The 22,952-nt window shown below is 40.3% G+C and overlaps 1 protein-coding gene across 3 annotated transcripts; it reads left to right on the forward strand.

Moving 5' to 3' along the window:
- The first annotated feature begins 8 nt into the window (after positions 1–8).
- PCF11 (PCF11 cleavage and polyadenylation factor subunit) lies at positions 9–21,637 on the forward strand. 3 transcript variants are annotated; one of them, XM_032678857.1, is made up of 17 exons: positions 9–476; positions 5,173–5,298; positions 7,570–7,758; positions 8,134–8,325; positions 9,454–10,562; positions 10,824–11,013; positions 11,089–11,722; positions 11,810–12,409; positions 12,491–13,287; positions 14,643–14,730; positions 15,411–15,530; positions 16,070–16,178; positions 17,359–17,542; positions 17,958–18,113; positions 19,230–19,322; positions 19,884–19,919; positions 20,510–21,637. In XM_032678857.1, the coding sequence occupies exons 1-17, from the start codon at positions 288–290 to the stop codon at positions 20,717–20,719; spliced, it is 5,022 nt and encodes a 1,673-aa protein (XP_032534748.1). In that variant the 5' UTR covers positions 9–287; the 3' UTR covers positions 20,720–21,637. The 3 variants fall into 3 exon arrangements, with proteins under 3 accessions (XP_032534748.1, XP_032534746.1, XP_032534747.1); XM_032678855.1 differs by having other exon boundaries at positions 11,810–13,287; XM_032678856.1 differs by having other exon boundaries at positions 11,810–13,287; positions 16,073–16,178.
- The last annotated feature ends 1,315 nt before the right edge of the window (positions 21,638–22,952 follow it).

A 22,952-nucleotide genomic window follows, 5' to 3' on the forward strand; every position in this document is an offset into this window, starting at 1 on the left:
AGGCCCTGGCCCCTCTCCCGAGCACAATTTCACATGACGCAACGGCTGCGGGAAGCGGTTCGCGAGCCGTGCCCGCCGCCGCCATTTTGTGAGCGCCGAGACTGAGCCGGCGGCGGCCGGAGGAGCGGCGGCACCAGCAGCGCAACCAGCGGGAGTCGCGGCGCGGAGGATGCGGTAGAGGAGCCCAGCGGCGGCAGCGGCGGGGGGGCGGCATCGGCATCGCTCGGCGGCGGGGAATCGCGGGGAGGGGGCTGTCGGTCGGTGGGTCGGGTCCTGGTCCGAGCAGCATGTCGGCCCCGGAGAGCAGCGCTGGCAGCAGCGAGGCCCGGGAGGACGCGTGCCGCGACTACCAGTCGTCGCTGGAGGACCTGACGTTCAACAGCAAGCCGCACATCAACATGCTGACCATCCTGGCCGAGGAGAACGTGCCCTTCGCCAAGGACATCGTCTCCCTGATCGAGGCGCAAATCGCCAAGGTTTTTATATTCCACCGACTACTACTCCTACCTATACTGCTGGGGGGACCGGCCGGGGCAGCGGGATAGGGTGGCCTAGGGGAGATCAGCGGCAGAGGGGGGCGAGGAGGACAGGGGGACACAGCGGAGCCAGGGGTGGGCAAGAAGGCCCGAGGGCCGGGAAATGGAGCGAGAGAGAAAGGGAGAAGCTCGGGCGGAGGCCGGGCGGGGTGAGGAGGCCGGCGACGGGGTGGGTATGGCTGGGCTGAGGCGGCGAGGGGGGCTCTGAAGGTAGTGCCGGGGAGGGTGCTGGTAGTGAGGGGGCGAGTAGGGAGAGGATTTGGACAGAGCTGGAGGGTGTCGGGGGCTCCGATGGGTCCAGGAGGCAGGGGTCGCCGTGGGGGGAGCAGGCGGAAGAAGGAAGCCTCTCCCAACTGGGATCAGGGTGTACGGGGCGAGGTGGCGGGGAGCGGGGAGGGCTCCTTATTCCATCGCTAAACTTAAGGCTGCTGCTTCTACTGCCCCATTGCATAGGGAGCAGGGGACTCGAGGGAGGGGAGCAGCCCCCACACCACCCTTTGGGATTAGGGAAGGGTTTGGGACTCATCCTAGGAGAAGCTGCGAGGGGAGCGTGGTGCGAGCCCCGTGTAAATAGCAGGCACAACATGGCGGCCCAGCAGTGACTGGGCAGCTGCACCTCCGCGCCCTTGGAGCTGGGTTTTCCCCCTATATGGAGTCAGGATTCGGTGTCAGAATCTGGTGTCTAAACCCTTGGATTTAGGCGATTTGGACAGTAGGTGAATGTTGCAATCATTAGAGAGGGCCTGAGTCGGGAGGTCTCGTGGAGGGTTGGGTTTTTCTTGGGTGGTAGTTTAAAGGGAAATAATATTAAGTTTATAGAACGCAAATTGTCCGTTTCTGAAGGGCTAAATATAGTGATCTTTAAGTATTAGTTAAGGCCATTTACCCAGTGCGGTCCCTGTGAGAGATTAATTGGGGGGTGGGGGGCACCCTTATCGTATAGAAAAGTTTGTGGGCCATCTTCTCCGGATAGAGAAGTGGTGGTGGTGGTGGGGTTGTTTTGCTCTGACTGATTAGAGAAAATTCTGGGGGCTTGGGATAATCTCTTTGGCTTTCAGATGATATGTGCCCCGAGTAACGCTAGTGTTGTGTGTATATTTAATATATTTTGGCTAGAGAAGTTTATTGGTTGAGGATGGGGAAGAAGAAATTGTCCCTGACTGTAGAAACTGCAGCAGCCTGTAGGATCCTAACATGGCGTCTGAAAGGCACATGATATAAAAAGGGAAAGAGGAGGCTCCCTCTGAGCCCAGCCCAGGCAGTTGCTGACATCAGTCAGCCACTACACATGGATAGGGGTTTACAGCACCTTTCTAATGAGCATTTTGTAAGAAAAGGGTTTTTCTTTCAATCCCCCATGGTGCCAGCCACCCCTCCCTCGTTGTTTCCCTTGCTCCCTCTGGTCTCAGGTGTTAAAAGGCTTTTTTCCTTTGGCTTTAAATCGTGGTTTATAATGGTGAGAATTGTACTACCTAATGATGGGGGAGGGAAGGATCTCCTAAGTTACTTAATCTATCTTTCTATCAATGCAGGATGTCTTTTTAGTATGCCACAGACCTCTTCCAGTCTAGTTTTAAATGCTGCCAGTGGCTGAGTTTTGCCATTCCTTGGGGAGGTGACCTCATAATCTAATAGCTCTCACCATTATATCTCCTAAAGGGCAGTGGATGTGTATGAAATGATTTGTGGTGAATAACAATGCTGTCATTTTTTTTTTTTATTTCTGGGTGATTTAGAACCTGCCCTGAAGTGTGGGGGGTTTTTAAAAAGATGTCTTAAAACCTGTATCAATGGTTAGTTTTGCCTAGTTACTGTTTGTGACTGTAGCTTATTCAAGGCAAGTTTTTAGTTGTTTCTGGGAAAGTGATCTCCTTTACTAAGCCACTTTTTAAAAAGTGTTGCCTGGAGACAGTTTGTTTAGTGTAAAACTTGAGTGGTCTGCTTTACAATTAAATAAATGGTTCTGAAATGTGTGACTGGTATTATAAAATTTGTAAATAAAAAGTGTGAAATATGTATTTGTCTTTTTATTTACCACTGTATAGTGCAGAATTTGTTTCCAAGACCCATTTTGTATACAAAGTTGTTTTTTTTTTAAAACAAATTTTTGCACAAGCTTGTGACTCGGGGTTCAATTGCCAGATATTATTTTAAACTTGAAATCTTTTAGGAAACTAATAAAAAAAAGCCACACATTTCCAACAATAGCTTTCCTACGTTATTTGAAGGGACAGTGGGAGTTTTATAATGAAGTCTTTAATATTATGCTGATGAGCTCAGAGTTAGCGTTCTTCTTCGTTCTGGTGATTATGGGGCACCTCCCTGCCTTTTGATTAGTGTCCTGTGGGATCTGTCTTGTTAGAGGGTATTGCATAGACCTCCTGAAAACAAAATGCTTTCCAGTCTGGGATTCCCTTTTGTGGCTGTTGAAATACATGCTAGATACCTTGACATAATAAACATTTGCAGAAGAGAAGACTTAAATATTCCAACCATATTTAAGTCACAGTTCTTATGATGTTGACGCCTGAATAGGTTACATTTGAAGCGGGGGACACTGCTAAGCTTTTAAATCTGCGCCATAGTTTGAAGTAGGCTTCCTTAGTAGATTATGGTGCTTCCGTGTATAATTGCTTTTAACTGTCTGAAGTAGGATGAAAGGGGCAGTTAAACTTTTTTATAGTGCTTTTGCTACTAATGGTTCCCCAGCATCTCAAACTTGAAGCTTAGCTGAGTACTATGAGCTACTCCTATACATGGGTGAAATGGAAGAACATAAAATACCGTGTGAGTAGCCATCAGGCATAGGTACTTCTGAAACAACTCTTTGTGTCTCTAACATAGCTGACTAAAAGTCAGAAATGGTTTGCTGTCATTTTTTTCAGAAAGGCAGGCATTCAGAACTGGAGTAGTGTTTTTAATGTGCCATTGTGCAGACTACTTCAAAGAAGAAACCAGTATTCCACAGACATTTTAAATAGCTCCAGACCCACAGTCTTTGATTTCTGAGACTAGAGCGATGCCTTTTTTTCTAACACTTGCATATTAGGTTGTTTACAGATCAGTATTATGTCATAATGTAAGATTGGCTTTCAATGTGCTGCACTTAGTTTTACCTAACTTTGCTGATTTTTCTGTTGTTATATGTATGAAATGCACCACCTACCTCTTTCTACCTTTTTTTCAATCTGCTCAAAGGCAGTGCGCCCCTCTGTCCCCCAATTAACAAGGAGTTCTGCCCTCTTCAATAATAAGTTTCAGGTTATGGTAAATTAATACACCTTTAAGAGTGAGGAAACACTGTGATTTGCCCATGTAAAATCTTGTTGAGTGGGTACCCTTCTGTGAACCACCTCAAAAGGGAAGGAATTAAATCTAAAGTAGTGCTGTTCTACACAATTGTCTGGATAATGGGACTGCAGAGTAAGGTGTTGTTAATTAACCTAGTAGCCTATCCTGTTTAAAATGAGCAGTATGTGAAGCTGTTCTGGTTTTATCCTTACTGGATGGTGAATGGGACTTAGAGTATTACAAGTGGATGCTCTTCTAAGGGGATCATGGTCAACACACACAGCTTGTGTTGTCGTCCATGTTGTCCTCTTCAGCAAACCTGCGTACTTACTGATGTTTTCTGGAACTTTGCTGTGCCTTCTGCATTGTGAAAGCCACTGGTAGGCATTAAAATCACTTTATTGGTCCAGTAGTGCTTTCTGTACATTAGAAGTGGCTGTAGCAGTCCGGGGTCACCACACTTCTATCGCACAAACTTGCTTTGAGTTTTGAAAAAGGATTTAAAAAAACCCCAACCAAACCCCAGCAACAAAAACTGAGCCTCCTTTTGTAACAAAGATGTGTCCAGAGTTGGAAGATTCCCGTCTGTGGAAATGGTGATTGCAGTTCCAGAGCTAGTCTGTGCACTTACCTGGTCGACTACATGATTGAGTTTTTCCTGGATTTTGAACTCTGTTCTGACTGCATCTTTGCATGCATTCTGGAAATCTGAACCGTCACCGCCTGCAAGTACCGAGAGAGAATGGGACTCCTTGCTCTGTCCATTTGGATTACAGTGAAATAGTTGCAACCTATTCTGCGTGTAGCTTAAGAAAAGGCTGTGATGCTCTACGTATACTCTACAGCTACAAAAGTTCACTAATTTGGGCTATTTGCCAGAAGTCTAATTTGTATTCTTTGAAATCCAGAAAAACACATCCAGGAGGTTTTAATTATAAACCATTTTTTAGAAGTTCCTTGAAGTGCTAGCAGTGGTTTCCTGCTTAGTTACTTTCTCAAGTGGAAGGTTACACTCGGTACAGTAGTGGCAATACTGTCTTGGGGGCTGCTTTTTTCCTCTATTTTTTTTCCTTTTTCCAAAGCTTTGTTATGCAAACAAAATGACCTAAGGTGTTCCTTTTTTTTTTTTTTTTGTGATAGACCCACTGCATTATACTTTGAACTGAGTGTCCCTTTTTCAGGTTAAATTTTTGTATAAACAAAAAATCCCACCAAATCCCTTGGTGTTTATAGTGGCAACCAGAAAGAGAGGTGTGTATTTCTGGGATTGGTAATCCCTTTATTTGAAAAGGTTAAAATATGTTTTTGTTGTACTAAACTTCTCAGTTTCTTCTTATTACTCCAGGCTCCTGCGTCAGAGAAGCTCCCCGTTATGTACCTAATGGATTCCATTGTCAAGAATGTGGGAAGAGAGTATCTCACTGCATTTACTAAAAACCTAGTTGCAACATTTATTTGTGTATTTGAAAAGGTATATACATTTTCAGAAAAGTACTGTATTCTAAGCAAAACTTGTTCCTGGTAAAATAAATACATGCTTTCAGGTTTGGGTTTTCTTGGGTGGTAAACTAAATTTGATTGGTTTTTATAAATCTCAGTGCTGTATACTATGAATGCTTCTTTTTGCTGTCAAGCATGTAAATTACACGTTAGCTGAAAGATGCAAAGTATTACTTAATTTGGTTTATAAACATCTGTAGTTTTCCTATCCAGGCAAGATTTTACTAGCAATATTTTGGTTATCGCTTGCTTACCTGGATGGACTTTTTGTAATGTATAGACCAATTAATTATGAATTGTTGGATTTTTTTTAAGATAGTTAATAGTCTTTATGCCAGGAATAGACTGAGAATCAGTTTGTTGTGGATTTCTCAAAGCTTCTCTCTCCTATAGTTAGATTTGTCTGATTTACATAATTCACATTGTGCAGGATGAGTGCTTAAACTGAAGTAGTACTGACACCTGGTTCTCTCTTATTCGTCTGAAAAAAATGCTGGGAGTGTGGGAGGGAAAGGGTCTTAGAATGCATGACTATATTATATTATACATAGGTGTTTTAATTTCATTCAACACTGAAAGCTGCTGCCATATCTTTTAATTTTGGCTCTTAATCTTTAAACCCAGTGAAGTAATTGTGCATATTCCTCTGTGAGAAAAATCAAAGTCCAAGTTTTGAAAGGCTGGACTTGAATGGGTTTAAGTTGGATCAGAAAAGAAGGGATGACTTCTGTGGTTTCTTGTGTGTTATAAGAAAGTGGCATCTCGTATGAGTGAGATGAATGGAGCTTTTGCATATTTATTGTTACATATCACCAAGGATCTGAGATCCCAGTATGCTTTATATATGATTTTCAGATGTAAAGTGCATGATAAAGTAAGGAATAGATTGTTGTCATGACTGTAGAAGACATATAAACTCCTTTGTGTAGAGCAGATAGGTAGATTTACTTGTTTTTTCAGTATTAAATTGTGAATGCTCTTATCCTGAGTTACGTTTAACGTTGCAGCTGAGTGACACCCTGGATAATAACTAATCTTCAGAGTTTTATATGTTAACACTCTATTAAGCTAACTAGAGCTATTTAATGTGTACTAAATGAATGTGTAAAGTGGCAGTCATTTCTAATAGCTTAGTTGTTCATGTTAAAAGGTTTAAGTAGAATTGCAGCACAGATATTGTTAGAAATTTCGTTTTATCAGTAAATGGTCACTAAGGTATCTTTAGACGCTGCATAAAGTCAGAAACTTTGTGCTCAGTCATTTCTGCACCTTTTTGCAGTGAACTTCGTACTCTTATTGAAAATTGTATACAGGCATACTTCAGTTGCTAAGTATGAATTATTTTTATTGAAGTTCCTGCTCTTCCCCAGAAGAATCTCCAAACTTTCCAGACTATTCTACGTCTTGCTGTAACATCTTAAGAATAAAACTTCAGCAAAAATCATCTACATAGGCAATACTTAATGATTGAATTGGGATTTTGACATTAGGACAACTGCATGTATTTTGTCCTCTAATGTTTTTCATTTATTGTTTATTGAACTACTCAAGTTATGAGATTAACTAAATTTTGCTTTACTGTAAATTTGTCAATTAGCTGTCATGAGATAATCCAAACCTAGTTATTTGTGAAGAGATAAAATGGGCCTCTGGTCCTACAAGTATGCTTCATCTGTGACTCACAGATGGGTCTAATTTTGCAGTTGAACTGAAATAATAATTAACTTCATTTGAGCTAATACCCCTTTTATTACATTTATTAAAAAAAATCCTTCAGTGACTAAACAACTGAGTAAAACACCTTTTCTCTTCAGAGTTTGTTTTTTTCTTGATTTGTTTGTCGTTGTCATACTCCATTCAGCACAAACACTTGAATAATGTAATGTCTCAAAAGGCTATTGCCTTTAAATATTTTTGTTACTGTATTTTTTTTCCACAGAAATTGGGCCAGTAAAATGAGAATTTTGCTAATGGAAAAGAAAATTCTCAGAGAATGGTAATACAATAAAACCTTCAAATGGCCTTGAAACAACAATTCCACATTTGAGCGTCTGTTACTGATCCCATTGGTAGAAATGTATGATCTGCACTGATTATAAATTCTGTGTAGCAAGTTCAATATGTTAAAATGACAAACTGTTGATAGAAATAGGAAATTAATGAAATCTTAAGTTCTACAGAAAAGTTAAAGAAATTGTTCTATATTAACTTAACAAGCCATAGAATTGTTTTATTGTTTTAGGTGGATGAAAATACTAGGAAAAGTTTATTTAAATTACGCTCCACATGGGATGATATTTTTCCTTTGAAGAAACTATATGCACTTGATGTCAGAGTCAACTCATTAGATCCTGCCTGGCCAATTAAACCTCTGCCCCCAAATGTGAATACTTCTAGCATCCATGTGAATCCTAAGTTTTTAAATAAATCGGTAAGTTTTTCTGCCTGCTGTAAGAACAGATGGTAATACATGTGGTTTTCATTGTTTGTATACTGCTTTTTGACAGTTTAGTATATTAAGAATTAAGTATCTGGCCTTTGTAGACAGGTAAGAGAAATTTATGAATTCAGAATATTTGAAGGGTTTATTTTTGTATTTCACAATTTTGTATTCTACGTTTTGGAACATTGATGAATTTATGTTAAATGGTGTACACCTGTCACAGCAGGCAAATTGTTGTGGGGCAAAAAAAACGCGAATTATAACTGCTATGCAAACTAAGTCCCAGATCATAACACTGAAGGAAGATGGGTTTAGTTGATTCCATCAGGGTTTTAAATGTAACTTTTTAAATTCTGTTTTTAGCCAGAGGAATCTACTGCACCTACCTCTGCTGTCACTTCTGGTGCCTCTACTCCTCCAGCTGTTCCTGAAATACAAAAGAATTTGACACAGGAGCAACTGATCAGGCAGCAATTGCTTGCAAAGCAAAAGCAGTTGTTAGAACTTCAGCAAAAAAAACTAGAGCTGGAGCTGGAACAGACTAAAGCACAGTTGGTGAGTAGGATAGTTGAAACTTTCATAGTTGGGTCTCAGTTTCTTTTGGACAGCACTTGGCTGTACTGGTAAGTACAGCATATTGTTTTTTCCTCATATTAGGCAGGTGTAGCTGTTTTGGGACTACTAAGAGCAATGCAGGGAAATCTGGGGTTCCTGAACTGTTTTTGTTTCCTAAATCCCTTAAAAATTACAGGTAAAAAAAAAAGTGAAATTCCTCTTATTTTGTTTTTAACTTTTCTTCAAAATGATGACTGTGGTCCTCATCTTCCACCTCTTCTTGTGTCTCACAGCAAGCCTGGCTTTCTCAAATATATTTATTCTTAAAGAACAAGAGAGCCTGTTGTAAATAAAGTCAGTTTCCTCACTAGGTCAGGTTGGTTGATGCTGCTGTATAGAGAATTCTTAGTTGAAAGTCTTGCTGTGCTGACAGTTGACAATACCAAAATAAAGCATGTTTGAAGTGTAGAAGTCTGAAAATAGGGATGCTTGGCAGCTGAGTTGCCTAGAGCATGTGGTTTATATAGAAAAGCCAATGCTGTAATTAGAATGTGTGCCTAAGTTACATATTTTGCAATATTGCTTTTGTAGTACTGATCTTGCATTATATTTGAATTTGATCTTTTGTAATGATACTGCATTATTTTAATGGTTTCTCTTTGGCGCGATATCTTCACTCCCAACCAGTGACAGGACTCAAGGAAATGGCATGAAGCTAACTTGGGGGAGTTTTAAGTTAGGTATCGGGAACAGGTTTTTCACCCAAGGGTGCCTGAGCACTGGAACAGGCTCCACAGGGAAGTGGTCACAGCACGAAGCCTGTCTGAGTTTGAGAAGCGTTTGGACAACACTGAGGCACGTGGTGTGATTCTTGGGGTTTCCTTTGCAGAGCCAGGAGTTGGATCCTGATGAGTCCCTTTCAACTCAGCATATTCTGTGACTCTGTGATTTAATGCAGAATAATAATGATCCATTAATTAGCAGTTAATGGGTCATTTTCAGTTAAATGGCTGGATCTCGTAACTTTGAAGACATTGCTATTGCAGTTTTGTATTTGAGGCAGAATATGAGCACCTCTGGGTAGGAGTTGTGGCATGCATATTAATGCTGGATTTTTTCCTATTTCAGGCTGTATCTCTTAGTGTTCAGCAGGGATCATCTACTATAGCTTCAGTTCCAGCACCTTCCAAGCAACATATGTCTCCCACACCTCATATGACAGTTAAACCGCCTCATCAGACTGCTGTGCAATCTGAAAAAAACAAACCATCCCCAAGTCCTCCACTTCATGATGTCAAAATAGTAAACAGGGATCCTCGACTTAATAGGATGGGTCAACATTCTTCACATACTAAAGATCAATCTCATAGGAAAGAATTTTCACCGAATGTGACCAGCCAGTCTGATACTAAGGCAAACAAAACAACACAGGGTGAAAAACAGAACTCTACAAAGTCAGAAAAATCGAGAGCAAGTGAAAAAACACAGAAGAAAGAACTTGACCAGTCTAAAGCAAAATCTAAGTCACCATCCCCTTTGAAAAATAAGCTACCTGATACTAAAGACAGTAAAAGCCAGGAATGTGAAAGCAGTAAAGTGTCTGACATTAGTAAGCGGGATCCAAGACTGAAAAGACATCTTCAAGATAAGTCGGAGGGCAAAGAAGAGGAGGTCAAAGAAAAGAGGAGAAGTACAGAGAAAAAGGAAAAAGAGGAGCATAAAATATGTGAACATAGACCAGTGGGGAGCAGAAATAAAGTGATTAATGGTGCAGTTCAGAAACAAGACATAACTACAGAGGAGTCAGAAAAACAGGGTGGAAAACAGGGAAGATCAAGTAGTAGAAAACGGTCACGATCACGCTCCCCTAAGGCACGGTCACCATCTACGCATTCTCCAAAAAGAAGAGAGAGGAGATCACCTAAAAGAAGACTTAGGAGTTTATCTCCTACTTCATCAACTCCTAAAATTGGCAAGATACGTCAGATAGGCACTAAGCAGTCTCATGTTGAAGAAGGCACACAAGCAGCAAGAGATGAAAGAAGTTCTAATAAGAGAAATGTTAAACAAGAGGTGCGAGATCCAAGGAGAGTGAAAAAAGCCCAAGAGGAAAGACCCCAAGAAACAGCCACCCAGCATTCTACAAAAGCTTCTCCAGATCCAAAGGAGAATGCAGAAAACTGGCAAGGATCCAAATCAGGCAAGAGGTGGAAATCTGGTTGGGAAGAAAATAAAAAGTAAGTTACTATCTTTTAAACAACTTCTGTGTGAAGTCGGTGGAAATTCTCCCGTTGGCTTCAGTATAGTTGGCTTTGGAAGGCAGTATTCAGATTGTTAAAACTGATAAGTTTAACTTGTTTCTGCTAGTGAAATCTGGAAATTATGCATACTTAGATTCTGAGGCCATAGTGATGTTTTGCCATGATCAGTTCTAGTAGGAATGTAACAATTATGTTCTGAATAAAGACATAATCTGTATTTTGTGTTCTTTCTTTCAGCTCACAGCAGAATGATGAACACCAAGCACTTGGTAAATCCCCTCACCAAAGACACAGGGAAAACTGGCCTGCTGGTAAAGGAATTTTATCACCCCGAGCACCAAAGCAGCAGCACCGTTTAAGTGTGGATGCCAATTTACAGATTCCCAAAGAATTGACATCTGCAAGCAAGAGAGAATTACTTAAGAAGGTACGTAGAAGTATCCCAGGTATGGTTTTCTTTTCTTCTCGTTTTGGAAGTCTAAACTTTAACTTTATGTTATAGGCCAATGACCGCTTAACATCCGGTGAAATAACACAAGATGAGTTCCTCATGGTAGCTCATCAGATCCGACAGCTGTTCCAGTATCAGGAAGGAAAGCACAGATGTAATGTCTGGGATAGCCCTACAGAGGAAAAATGTGGTTTGAAAAAGAAACCTCTTCTATCAGATGCAGAATTAACATATTATGAACATAAAGCTAAACTAAAAAGGACACAAGTTCAGCATTCACTGTCAAGGCTTGATCTGTTGGATCCTGAAGATATTTTGGATTATCATGTACCTGATGCATTGCTTTCTGGAATAGAATGTGAGCAAGCAAAAGCCAAGCGTGGAGTACAGTTTGACAGAAAAGAACCATTTCCGGAACGATCAAGGAGACACTCTCCTGTAAGTGGCACTACGAGGCCTTTTGCTGATAACCTGTCACCACTTGAGAGTCGACGAAGACTTGAAGAACAACGTGCTACTAAAGGAGCAAGAGGTTCCGATCCTTATGACAGCTGGGCAGAATCGGATGAATTCAGAGATGCTCTCAGGCAACAGGGGAAAGGCACAACAGAGTTCCAGAAAATTGATGGAGATGCACTCTGCAGGTTTGATAATCGTGAAGAAAGACAACTTCTTGGGCAAGCTGGTATGTGATTTTGCTTTATTTTGTATTTGTTAAGTAATTGGCAACATTTTAGTGTGTGGCTATCTGACTTGTTCTGGGTTATTTTAGGTGTTCGAGAGGAACCAAGATCACCATTCAGTGAACGTTTCAAAAGAGCTAGGTATGAAGATCCAGAGAAAGCACCATTTCCAGACAGTCCAGGATCTAGATTTGGAGGTATTGAAGCAAAGCAGAGGATAAGTGCACTAATGGAAGACAGACCTCTCTTTGATGGCTCACCTAGACCAGCTGCTGCAAGGGTTGGAGTAGATGGACAAGGAAGTCCTTTTGTTGATGGTCCCGCTGCTGGTTCAAGTTCCAGAATTGATGGGCCACCTGGACAGGCTGCTATGAGATTTGAGGGGCCTTTGGTGGGGGCAGGTGCATCTCAGTTTGATGGACCACTGGCAGGAGCAGGAGGAGCTGGAGCCCTAAGATTTGATGGGCCACCAGGGCAGCTGGCAGGGGCCCTGAGGTTTGAAGGACCCCCAGGACAGGTTGGTGGAGGAGGTCCACTGAGGTTTGAGGGACCTCTTGGGCCTTTGCGGTTCGAGGGGCCTGCAGGGCAGCCTGTAGGTGGTCCTAGATTTGAAGGATCTGGAGTTGGTCTGAGGTTTGAGGGTCCCCGTGGTCAACCTTCAGGTGGTCTCAGGTTTGAGGGACCTCATGGTCAACCTATGGGGCCTCGGGGTCAGCCAGGGGGTGCTCTCAGGTTTGAGGGACCCCATGGTCAGCCCTTGGGGCCTCATGGTCAACCAGGGGGTGGCCTCAGGTTTGATGGGCCACATTTACAGCCATTGGGGCCCCATGGACAACCTGGAGGTGGCCTCAGATTTGAGGGTCCACATGGTCAGCCTATGGGGCCACATGGACCATCAGGTGGTGGGCTCAGATTTGAGGGGCCACATGGGCCATCAGGTGGTGGGCTGAGATTGGAAGGACCACATGGTCAGCCAGGTCTAGGTCCTAGGTTGATTGATGGACCGGTACACCAGGGAGCTGGTGGACTTCGATTTGATGGTCCTCTGGGTCGGGCTGGTCCGAGATTTGATGGCTGTCATGCAGCTGGATTTGATGGTCAGCCTGGACAGCTGTCTCTCCTACAAAGATTTGATGGAATTCATGGACAGCCTGGTCCAAGATTGGGACCTGGTCAACAGGCACAAGCAAGATTTGAAACAGCCATACCTCAAAGATTTGATGGACCTCACCAGCCAGCCTCTAGATTTGACTTGCCCCTTGGCCTTCAAGGTGCACGTTTTGAAAATGTAGCCAACCATCCTGCCTCAAGACTAGAAATGTCACCATATGGACAAGGTGGTCCATTTGTTGAACATCCTGGCCAGGGCTACAATGGACCAACTCATGGAATGCAGTTCCAGAGACCTGATATATTTGATGGTTCACCTGGACCAAATTTCAATGGGCCAGCTGGCCCAGGAGCACAGAACTTCCCACTGAGAGCAGCTGGACATTACTTTGATGAAAAAGGTCTTCAAGGTCCTCAATATGGAAATTTCAATAATATGCCAATGGGAAGTAATCAGGTAAGAATTGATTGCATTAAATAGTTTGCTTGCAGAAGTACTTTTGTGTGGACAATTAGCAGTTTTTCTTCCTCTAAAAATTGATTATTTTTCTGAAGAGCTGGCAGGCTGGAAGCCATTATCAAGGTAAAAAAGTCATTAGATAACTGAAGAAGGACATGCATTGCTATGTTTTAAGAATATTCTTTTAAGAACTAAACAAAATAATGGGTGTTTGCAATCACTTTGTAGTTCAAAATATGACAGTGAAATTATCATATTTCATTTTGACATGAAAACAAAACCAGGTAATTGAAAGCCTTTGGTGTTTTCATTAGACTTCAATAAAAATGAATTCTATATAAACCATGAAAAATAATGTTAGTGAATATACCTGATTAATTTTTCTAAGAGGTGTGAAATCAGAATGGACCAAAATAATTCTGTTGTCTTTTTGCAGCTGTTAGTACTGTTGACAAGCCAGTTTTAAATAAATACCTGTAATTTGGGGGAATTGAGAGAGATAAAGGCATTGTTGAACATTTTTGTTCAACTTCATTGTTGTCTTTTAAAATTATCTCAGCACCAGTTTGCTTCATCAGTTCAGTTGTCTTTGCTGTTGCCTGTTGGAAGTGCTCTCTTCAAAAGGGGAAAATGATACTTTACATTGGTGAACAGGATGTAATTTCTTTTCAGTAGTTTAGAGATTTTAAAGAGTATTTTTTCATTTGGGGGATAAAAATTAAACATGAAGAGTTAATTGATTGTACAAAAGCAGATAATGTCCTGCAGAACTCTTAATGGGGTAAAATTCTAAACAGTTCATAAGTGGAGAAAACAGACGATTAGGAAAAAAAAAACCCGAACATTTTTATTACAAGTGTGTTATAAAAACTTTTTCTATCTAAAGTGTACTGTAGCTCATTTGCTGAAAAATCTTGCTTTCAAGATGTGTGTTTTTAGTGGATGCTGGTTCAGTCCTTAGATGGGAATTAATCATGGCATTTGTTATTAGACATTTACTGGTTCCTTGAATTTCTTTGAGTTTTGGTGAAAAGCAATTTAAAAGGAAGTGCTGTTTTTTGAAAATGTGATCGAAGGCTCAGTAAGTAGAAGAAAAGGTGTGTGTGGGGATTTTGCAATGTTAGGCAAAATGAGGAGGGTTTCTGAAATTTTCCTAGTGGAAAATGAAAATGTGGGAAACATTATGTAGTAGTTTGTGGACCTTTCAATACCAAACTGACACAGTTCACTCCTGAAGGAGTTTAATATATGTAAAATTATTGAGAAACATGTAGATGTTAATAATAAAATGTAAAAGGTAAGTTTATAATTGCATTATTGTACAAAGAATACTTACATGTTTACTTTCACAGGTTTCTCTCATGTCTGCTCAACCAGGACCTTATGGCCAAGGTCAACAGTATTTGCCAAATCCTGGAAGTTTTGTCCAGAATCCTGCAGGTGTGTAATTATAATTCTTTATATCTCTTGGATTGTTCTGTTTGGTGGTGTCCTGCTGTGTTAGGTCTGTGTGGGCTAAGAAAAGCCTCCTCTTGGTGGCTGTAGGTGTGGTTTCTGTAGTACCTTCATCTCTTAAGGGACTTCTCTCAAACACTGAAGGCTTTTGTTAGTTTTCATTAACCATGTAGTTTTGCTATATAGTTCTGCTGGAACCCCCCCCCCCACGTTTTTGGTCTATTTTTCTGGAAGGCACCAGTCTGTGTAGGTCTGGCTGCATTTGCCGGGGTGTGCAAACATTACCAGTGTATGTGTGGTTAGTAATGAAAAGCTTCTAAAATGTCCTAAATGGTTAAACTAGGTGATGAAGTGGATTGATTTTGGGGAAATATTTAAGCATAAAATGAGGACAATATTGCATTTTAATAAACACTGGCCAGTAGATATCTGTGTATGGATAACCAGCTTAGACAGCACTTCAGAACAGGTTATAAAGGAAGCTGTTGCAAGGGAAAAAATTAGCCAAATGCTAGACATAAAGCAAAAGGAGTTGATAAAGAATTAAAAAAAAATGGAAGAAATGATGGCAACAGGAGAATTGTGTTGTGAAATACACTGATAACAGTGAAGTCAATTTCTGATGCTAACCTTTTGCCTCCTTGAACGTTGGTGTTTTTCCCCAGGAGCCCTTCCTCATTCGTATCCTGATAACCATCTGGGACAACTTGATGTCAATGAATTGTTTGCTAAACTGCTGAAAACAGGGATCCTCAAATTATCAAAAACTGATTCCACTTCAGCACGTATGTAGATTCATTATGTTCTAACTATTCAGTTTATCCAGCTCAAGTGTAAATCTGAGTATACAAAATTATATTGTAAACTCCTCTGGGTTTTTTTAAGCTGAACTTTATTTTTGGGAAGGAATTTAATACATGTGATGGGGTAAATATGTAGTACCTTATTTAATTTGTACACTTCAGCTATATATTTGTACACTTCAGTCAGTTTTGTCTTTGGTGCTGTGCCTTAGTAACTTGTTCTTGATTATAATCAGGTTCTTTTCAGCTTCTGTAGTATTTCTGTGTCTCTGAAAACTGAATTTCAGTGCCAAAGACTGAGGTGAAATACTGTTTTCCTAAATTGAAACTCTGACTTGGTTTCTTCTATGCTTTTTTAAAATAATGTTAGAAGATGACTGATTTAGCTGTTGCACACCTGTGCTTTAACATAGTCAGATTGTATTTATTAGTATTTGAATAAAAATAACTTTCTGGAGCACATAATTTTTTTCTAATGATGTACAGAAGTTTTGATAAAATAATATCTTTATGCTTTCTAGAAGCAAATGAAACATCAGCCCAGCCAACTGCTGAAGAAGAAGAAGATGATCAGAATGAAGATCAAAATGTTCCAGACCTCACTAACTTCGTAGTTGAAGAACTTAGACAGTGCGTATAGTAGAATCAGTTAACAGTAAGAATAACAACCTGGCAGTATCTAGATAGTTAATCAAGACAGTTGAAAGCTTTTAAAAGATTATCTGTTACTTTGTGATTAAGCAGTGTTAGGCTGCATTGTTTGATGTCAGCCCTGTAGAATATTAAAAAAGGAAAAAGAGGGAAAATTAACACGGGAAAACTTACCTTGACACAAAGGTGCATGTTGTTACTTCAGGTTACATGTGTTGAAGCCCATATCTTGGGCTGCATCTAAAGATGCGTAACAAGGAGGTCAGGGGAGGGGATTCTCATCTTCTGCTCTGCTCTGGTGAGAGCCCACATGGAGTGCTGCATCCAGCTCTGGGGTCCCTGGATAAGGACGTGGACCTATTGTGAGCAAGCCCAGAGGAGGGCCACCAAGATGATAAGAAGGGCTGGAGCACCTCTGCTATGAAGACAGGCTTGAGAGAGTTGGGGTTATTCAGCCTGGAGAAAAGAAGGCTCTGGGAAGACCTTATTGCAGCCTTCCAGTACCTAAAGGGGGCTACAAGAAAAGCTGGAGAGGGACTTTTCAAAAGGGCATGTAGTGATAGGACAAAGGGGAATGGCCTTAAGCTGAAGGAGAACAGATTTACAGTAGATATTAGGAAGAAATTCTTTACTGAGAGGGTGGTGAGATCCTGGAATAGATTGCCCAGAGAAGCAGTGTGGCTGCTTCATCCCTGGAAGTGTTTAAGGCTATGTTGGTTGGGGCCCTGAGCAGTCTGGTCTAGTGGAAGGTGTGCATGCCCATGGCAGGGCGAGCTTGGAGTTAGATGATCTTTTAGGTCCCTTCCAACCCAAACCATTCTATGATTCTAATTTTACCACTTTTGTGGTAGCTTGTAAAGCTGAACCAAATGCAGGCATTACTATTTATGCACCATTAGCTTAGGAAAGCTAGTAGGCATGAAACACAACACTAATGTGTTTCTCTTGAATCATTAATGAGCCCATGTTTTGTTTTTTGAATGTTTAAGTTGATGGTGCTATGAAATTCAGGAAGAATGTAGTCATATTGTGTACTTTAACCTTGCAGTAGATTCATGCTTTCTCCTTACTGTTGTAGACGAAGCAACTTACTGAGAAACTTCTTACCTTTCTCTTTTTAAAGAAACGTTAAGACCCTTTTTTGTCTCTTTTTTTGTAGGCGTTATGATAGTGTTATAAATCGACTGTACACTGGAATTCAGTGTTACTCATGTGGAATGAGATTCACTACGTCACAGACAGATGTTTATGCAGATCATTTGGATTGGCATTATCGCCAGAATAGGACAGAAAAAGATGTTAGCAGAAAAATTACACACAGGAGATGGTACTACAGTTTAACAGTAAGTAATGCAGTATTCCTGTTGATAAATTACAGGCTGTAATGTTTTACTTTGTATGTGGTGTAGGGTTGCAGCTGACATTTACATCATCACAGGAGTTGGCCTATGGTAAACAATCACGTCTTAGATACTTCAAGTAGTCCACAAATCCCTGTCAGAATACAAAAGGCAGTTTTATGATGAACAGTGAACAGTTTGAAGCTGTTTATTGCACTGTTTTCATTCCACTGAGAATGGAATGGAATTCAAAGGGTAGTGGATTTTTTGGAAAAAGCTTTTTTAAAGTGTAGCATTGTTAGAAAGCGTGCACTGTGCTAGTGCCGCATGTTTAGGAGCATTTCAGTTTTAACAAAATAAGATTGATTAAATATGATACTTCGAGATGTCTGAGTGTGAATGAAAACTTTTTCCTTAGGACTGGATTGAATTTGAAGAAATAGCAGATCTAGAGGAGCGTGCTAAAAGCCAGTTCTTTGAAAAAGCTCATGAAGAGGTTGTGTTGAAGACACAAGAAGCTGCAAAAGAGAAGGAGTTTCAGAGTGTCCCTGCTGGACCAGCTGGAGCGGTCGAGGTAAGTTTCAGCTTGCCTTTATCAGTTCTGATACCGAGAGTCATCTGGTTCTTCAAAGGGATGTACTGCATTCTTCTTACTGTATGTAGACTGAAATCTTGTTCTTGGGCTTTTGTGCTGCCACTCCATAGGTCATGTATTTGTGTATGTAATGGTTGCTTCCGAGGGCAGATAGTATTATAAATCACCTGTAGTTAAAAATAAATCTACACCCATTGGCATTCTGTGGTTTTGGCAAAACTGAAACAGGTAAAGCGTGTTAATTTGCTGAATGTTTCTATGGTAAGAATAAGTACAGCAAGTGATTTTTCCTTTGATGGTCCTTCATCATTCAAATAATTACTGGGTTTACTGGAGTTTTGATACTTTTACATGGAAGTTCCTTCTTTGGTAGAAGATGAGCATTAGGAGAAAGAAATACCACAATAATAAAGTAACCAGTAGAGCTTTTTGGCTCTATTTTGGTAGATGAAGTGGTGTACTAATCACATACAAATGCTGTTAAAATTGCAATTCAGTTTTACATGCTGAGTCTCTAAGAAACTAGCTTTCAAGCCGTGAAGGCCTTTGTTTTAATTTTAAAAGGTACGTTTTGTGCTTTGTTCTCCAAGTTGATTATTTTTCAAGAAGTACTAAAAATGTTAGTACTTCATCTAAAAGTTCTGCCTTTTTTGACTTGAGTTGCAGGTTAAGGGGAAGAGAGAAGATAATGCCGTAAATAAAATGAATTAAGGGAAAGAGAGAAGATAATGCCGTAAATAAAATGAATTAAATCTCTGTAGTGGATTGTCTTACATGACAATAACACAGCATTAGATTGTTACAAAGTGCTTTGCAGACTTCCTGGCTAAAAGGGCAAAGCTTACCTTTCTCAAGTGACAAGAGTATTTGGGGCCAGATGGTGATCGTTCCTCTGTCTGCAAAACATACTCAATTTTTAATTAAGGTTTTCTAAAGTGATCTTTAAAGTGTGGAGGAAAGATTATGTTCTAATCTTAATGTATTTATCTTAATTAAAAAAGAGCCTTATTTGACTCTTACTAGGTTCTTGAAGTCCACATGTTCAGTAAATTGCAATAACCTCATTTTATCTCTGCTATTCCAATAATTTTTCAGAGCTGTGAAATTTGCCAGGAACAATTTGAACAGTATTGGGATGAGGAAGAGGAAGAGTGGCACCTGAAGAATGCTATCAGAGTAGATGAAAAGGTAATCTGATCTTATTTACATATGATACTAATTTATAGTAAAAAAAGTCCAAAGAAATACAGGTAAAAAAAGAAAGGCGGGTCAAATGCTCTTTTTCTTCTGAAGGATTCCCCTCATAGTTTTCCTGGCTTTGAAGTACATAAGTATCTCAGCCTTCAGAAGTGCCTGAAGTCCTGGTATGGGCTCACTAGTCCTGGTAGTGTTGGTATGGGCTCACTAGCCTTCCCTTATCCTGCAGAGCTAAAGGAAAGATGGATGTCTTTATGTATGGTTATAGGTATTGGTTCAATTATTTCTGTATGCAGCTGTACACAAATAATTCCCAATACTCACCAGGCTTCTCTAATTCACAGCACTTACCAGGCAGTATGATAACTTTTCCTAAATAAACATCACAGAATCTTTTCCCAGGTATATTTGACATCATACTTGGCTTGCTCAGACCATAGTTTTTCTAGGTGAATTGTGTGTTAATGTGTAATTGACAGTGTTCTGTTCATTACCACTGGTACTGCTATAATTTATTTTTATGTATTTAAAGATATAACAATTTTTTTTCAGATTTACCATCCGTCTTGTTACGAAGATTATCAAAATGTAAGTGAATCCTTCTTCATACTTTCTGAAGCATTTTGCTTTCAGTTTGTTTGCTTAATCTCTGACTTTGCAGGGAGCACAGGTGTTCAGTGTACTGCCCATTTCTCTTGCCTAAGACTTGGAGGCCTTGGGTGCGGCAAGTTTATAATACAGAATTAGCTAAGATGCATTTTTGCTTGTGAGGTACCATGACAGCTTGTGTGCCACAAAGCAAAGCCATGGTTTGATGGATTTATTGTTGAGTAACATGAGTAATCTTAGGAATTTGTAAAAATCAAGTAGCTGGGTGTTGGTGTGTGTGATATTTTTAATGCTTTGGGAATTACAGTTGCCCTGAGGGCACATAGAAGGGAACAGTTCATGGTAACGTGTTAAGCATTTCATCACTGCTTGGTGGTAACTTCTCAAAGGAATTGGAAAAAAAGCAATGCTATTCAAAATATAAATTTGGTTTTTTAGGAACTCAGTAAAGCAGAAGTTTGGTTTTTGAGTGCCTGTCCATCAACATGTTTGCATTTTGAAAAAGGGCAAAAGGGATGAAAAGCTAAAAATTGTCATTTTAATGTGCTAATGCTACTTTAACTTTGCAGACATCATCATTTGATTGCACACCATCTCCCAGCAAGACTCCTTCAGAAAATCCACTGAATATAATGTTGAACATTGTTAAACAAGAAACAGAAGAGTCCTGTGACTCACCTAAAATTAAAGAAGAACCTGATGACACCCCTCCTGTCTGTGCAGAAGAGAGCACACCTGCATCTACAGATATAAAAACAGAACCTGAAGAATCTGTTTAAATAAACTGAGGTATGATTTTTTTTTACAGAAGAGCTGCTGTATTAATTCTGGAAGACAAATACTTTTTATATGAATAAAAATGTCCAACTGAGGCAGGGCCTCAGGTACTGTTTGGTTAATAAATACATTTTTGTATTTGAAATTTCTTACTGCCTGCACAGTTTCAGGTGTCATTGTGTGAAAGTTCTGTAGATGCGTGAAAATTTAATGGTATATGTAAAAATGTAAAATTTTCATTTGTTGAAATGTAAATTATAAATAAAAGATATTTTTGCTATATATGGAGTGTAATGTTTATGCACACCATCAAATGAAGAGTGTGTTTCTGTACTTTTTTCAGTTTAAAATTAATTAAAATGAATTTTTGCTTAATATTCAAAAAAATGAAAGCAAGTCTCTTCCTTCAGTTATCTGATTAGGTGGGTTATCAAGGGAAGGAGTTTCTCAGACAGACAAGCCTGGATTTCTTGTCTTTTTAAACTTATTTGAACAAACTTACATATCCAGATGTTTAAAAAAACAATTACAATGTCATCAAAATAATAATAATAATAATTTTAAAAAGTCACAAAAAGACAGTTCTGAGTAGAAAGGGACAATTTAATAAACCAACTGGAGTGCTTGATTGTGGTGAACACAAGTGCCAACAAAAAAAATTAACAAACCAGGATGCCTGGTAGTTAAGACATTTTTAATGATTTTTTTTTCCATTAGTCAAACACATAAATTTAAGAAAGCTGAAAGCTGAACACTTTTCTTTGCGTTACAGGGGGGAATGAATGTAAGAATGCTCATTTGAAACATGGTTAACGTTTTCTTTTTTGTTGCTTATTATGACTGGACTTAGATGGTAAACCAGATATCCTGAGATGTTAATATTTCTTAAATGTTATAAATAAAATTAAGCATAGATTTGAGTGTGAGTCTCTTTTTTTCAATAATGGGTCCATTGGCTGGTACATTTGTGGGATTGGAAATAATCGTAGGTGTGTGTTTTAGGACAGTATGTATTTGTTCCATTCACTCTGCTGTGTATAGTGCATATTTTTAAAGCTGCTGGGAGCAAGGCAGAAGTACTAAAAGTAAGAGAGCAATGTCACAAGTCCTAGTGTGTTACTCGAGTCCTGGTGTGTTACTCTTGCAGTAGGGTTACTTTGGAGGCAGAAATAACCAGCAGTGCAGGTGATGTTATTGGCTGCAAAAACTTCTTCCCGTGTTCACACCCAGGCTTCAAGCAGTTTTTAAGATGTAAATAATACTTTGGCTCTTGTATTAAGGTTGTAGTTGTAGTGAGTGTGCCCTGTTCTAGATACCAGCCTTAAAAGTGCTATTCAATTAGAGACAGTCCAGAGGAACAAAAGTACATGATAGATCAGGGTTATGTCAGTCCTTAGGGTGGTGTGTCTGGCTGCTAGCTGTGCTGCAGGGAAGTTACTCAGTGTTATTTGTTGGAAGTTCTTCCTGGAGCAGGGTTGTAGCCTGGCGCACTGGCCGAAATGATGCTTTATGTCCTGGAATACTGTAAACTTCTCAGTCACACCAATTGAAGTTCGGAGGAGACTGAGCAAAGACGTGATGTCTTTATGTACAAGGCTGTTAGAAAAAGGGAAAAATTATTCTGTCTACTAGAGAGTAAACAAAAAGAGATGTATACGTTGCAGCAAGAGGCTTTATGACAACTCTAATGACAAGGATAATTAGGCTCTAAATGTACCTCCCTTGGTCCATGTAGTTATCACTGCACACCTGTAAATCTGACTGGGCTCATATTGCCTCCAAGCAGAACTCTGGAAATGCAGGGTCCTTTCTGTCTCATCAAAGGAACCCAGCTTCCTTCTGGGCACCTGCTGGTTTTGGCTAAGGGAACTGAGGAGCAGGCGTGTCATTGTTGGGAAAAAAGCAAAGAAGGGGATTAAAGATACACACAACTTGACTGGAGACTGATCATGCAGCGGGGAGAGCACAGGTTAAATACGTCTTGGTCAATGTATCACTGGCGGGTTCAGAGATGAGAACTGGTACTTGTTACCCTTCTCCCTGGGGAATGCCATGAAGGCACTAGCCCAGGGCTGCCTAGAGGTGCAAAAAGCCACCATTCTGCGGCTACAGCCATGCACAGCCAGCTGCAGTGCAGCTCACACGGCGGGACCCGTCCTGCTCCCTGTCCGCGGCACCGCGGCCCGGCGCCCGCTCCTCTCCCGCCCCGCCCGCCATTTTCCTCCCGCGGGAAGG

Source organism: Chiroxiphia lanceolata, chromosome 2 (genome assembly GCF_009829145.1).
Source record: "Chiroxiphia lanceolata isolate bChiLan1 chromosome 2, bChiLan1.pri, whole genome shotgun sequence".
NCBI lineage: Eukaryota > Metazoa > Chordata > Aves > Passeriformes > Pipridae > Chiroxiphia > Chiroxiphia lanceolata.

Coding starts and splice junctions, on each gene's coding strand:
- PCF11 (XM_032678855.1), top strand. CDS start 288: ATGTCGGCCCCGGAGAGCAGCGCTGGCAGCAGCGAGGCCCGGGAGGAC. Junction 13,288..14,642: donor TGCCAATGGGAAGTAATCAG/GTAAGAATTGAT, acceptor TTACTTTCACAG/GTTTCTCTCATGTCTGCTCA. Junction 15,531..16,069: donor AACTGATTCCACTTCAGCAC/GTATGTAGATTC, acceptor TATGCTTTCTAG/AAGCAAATGAAACATCAGCC.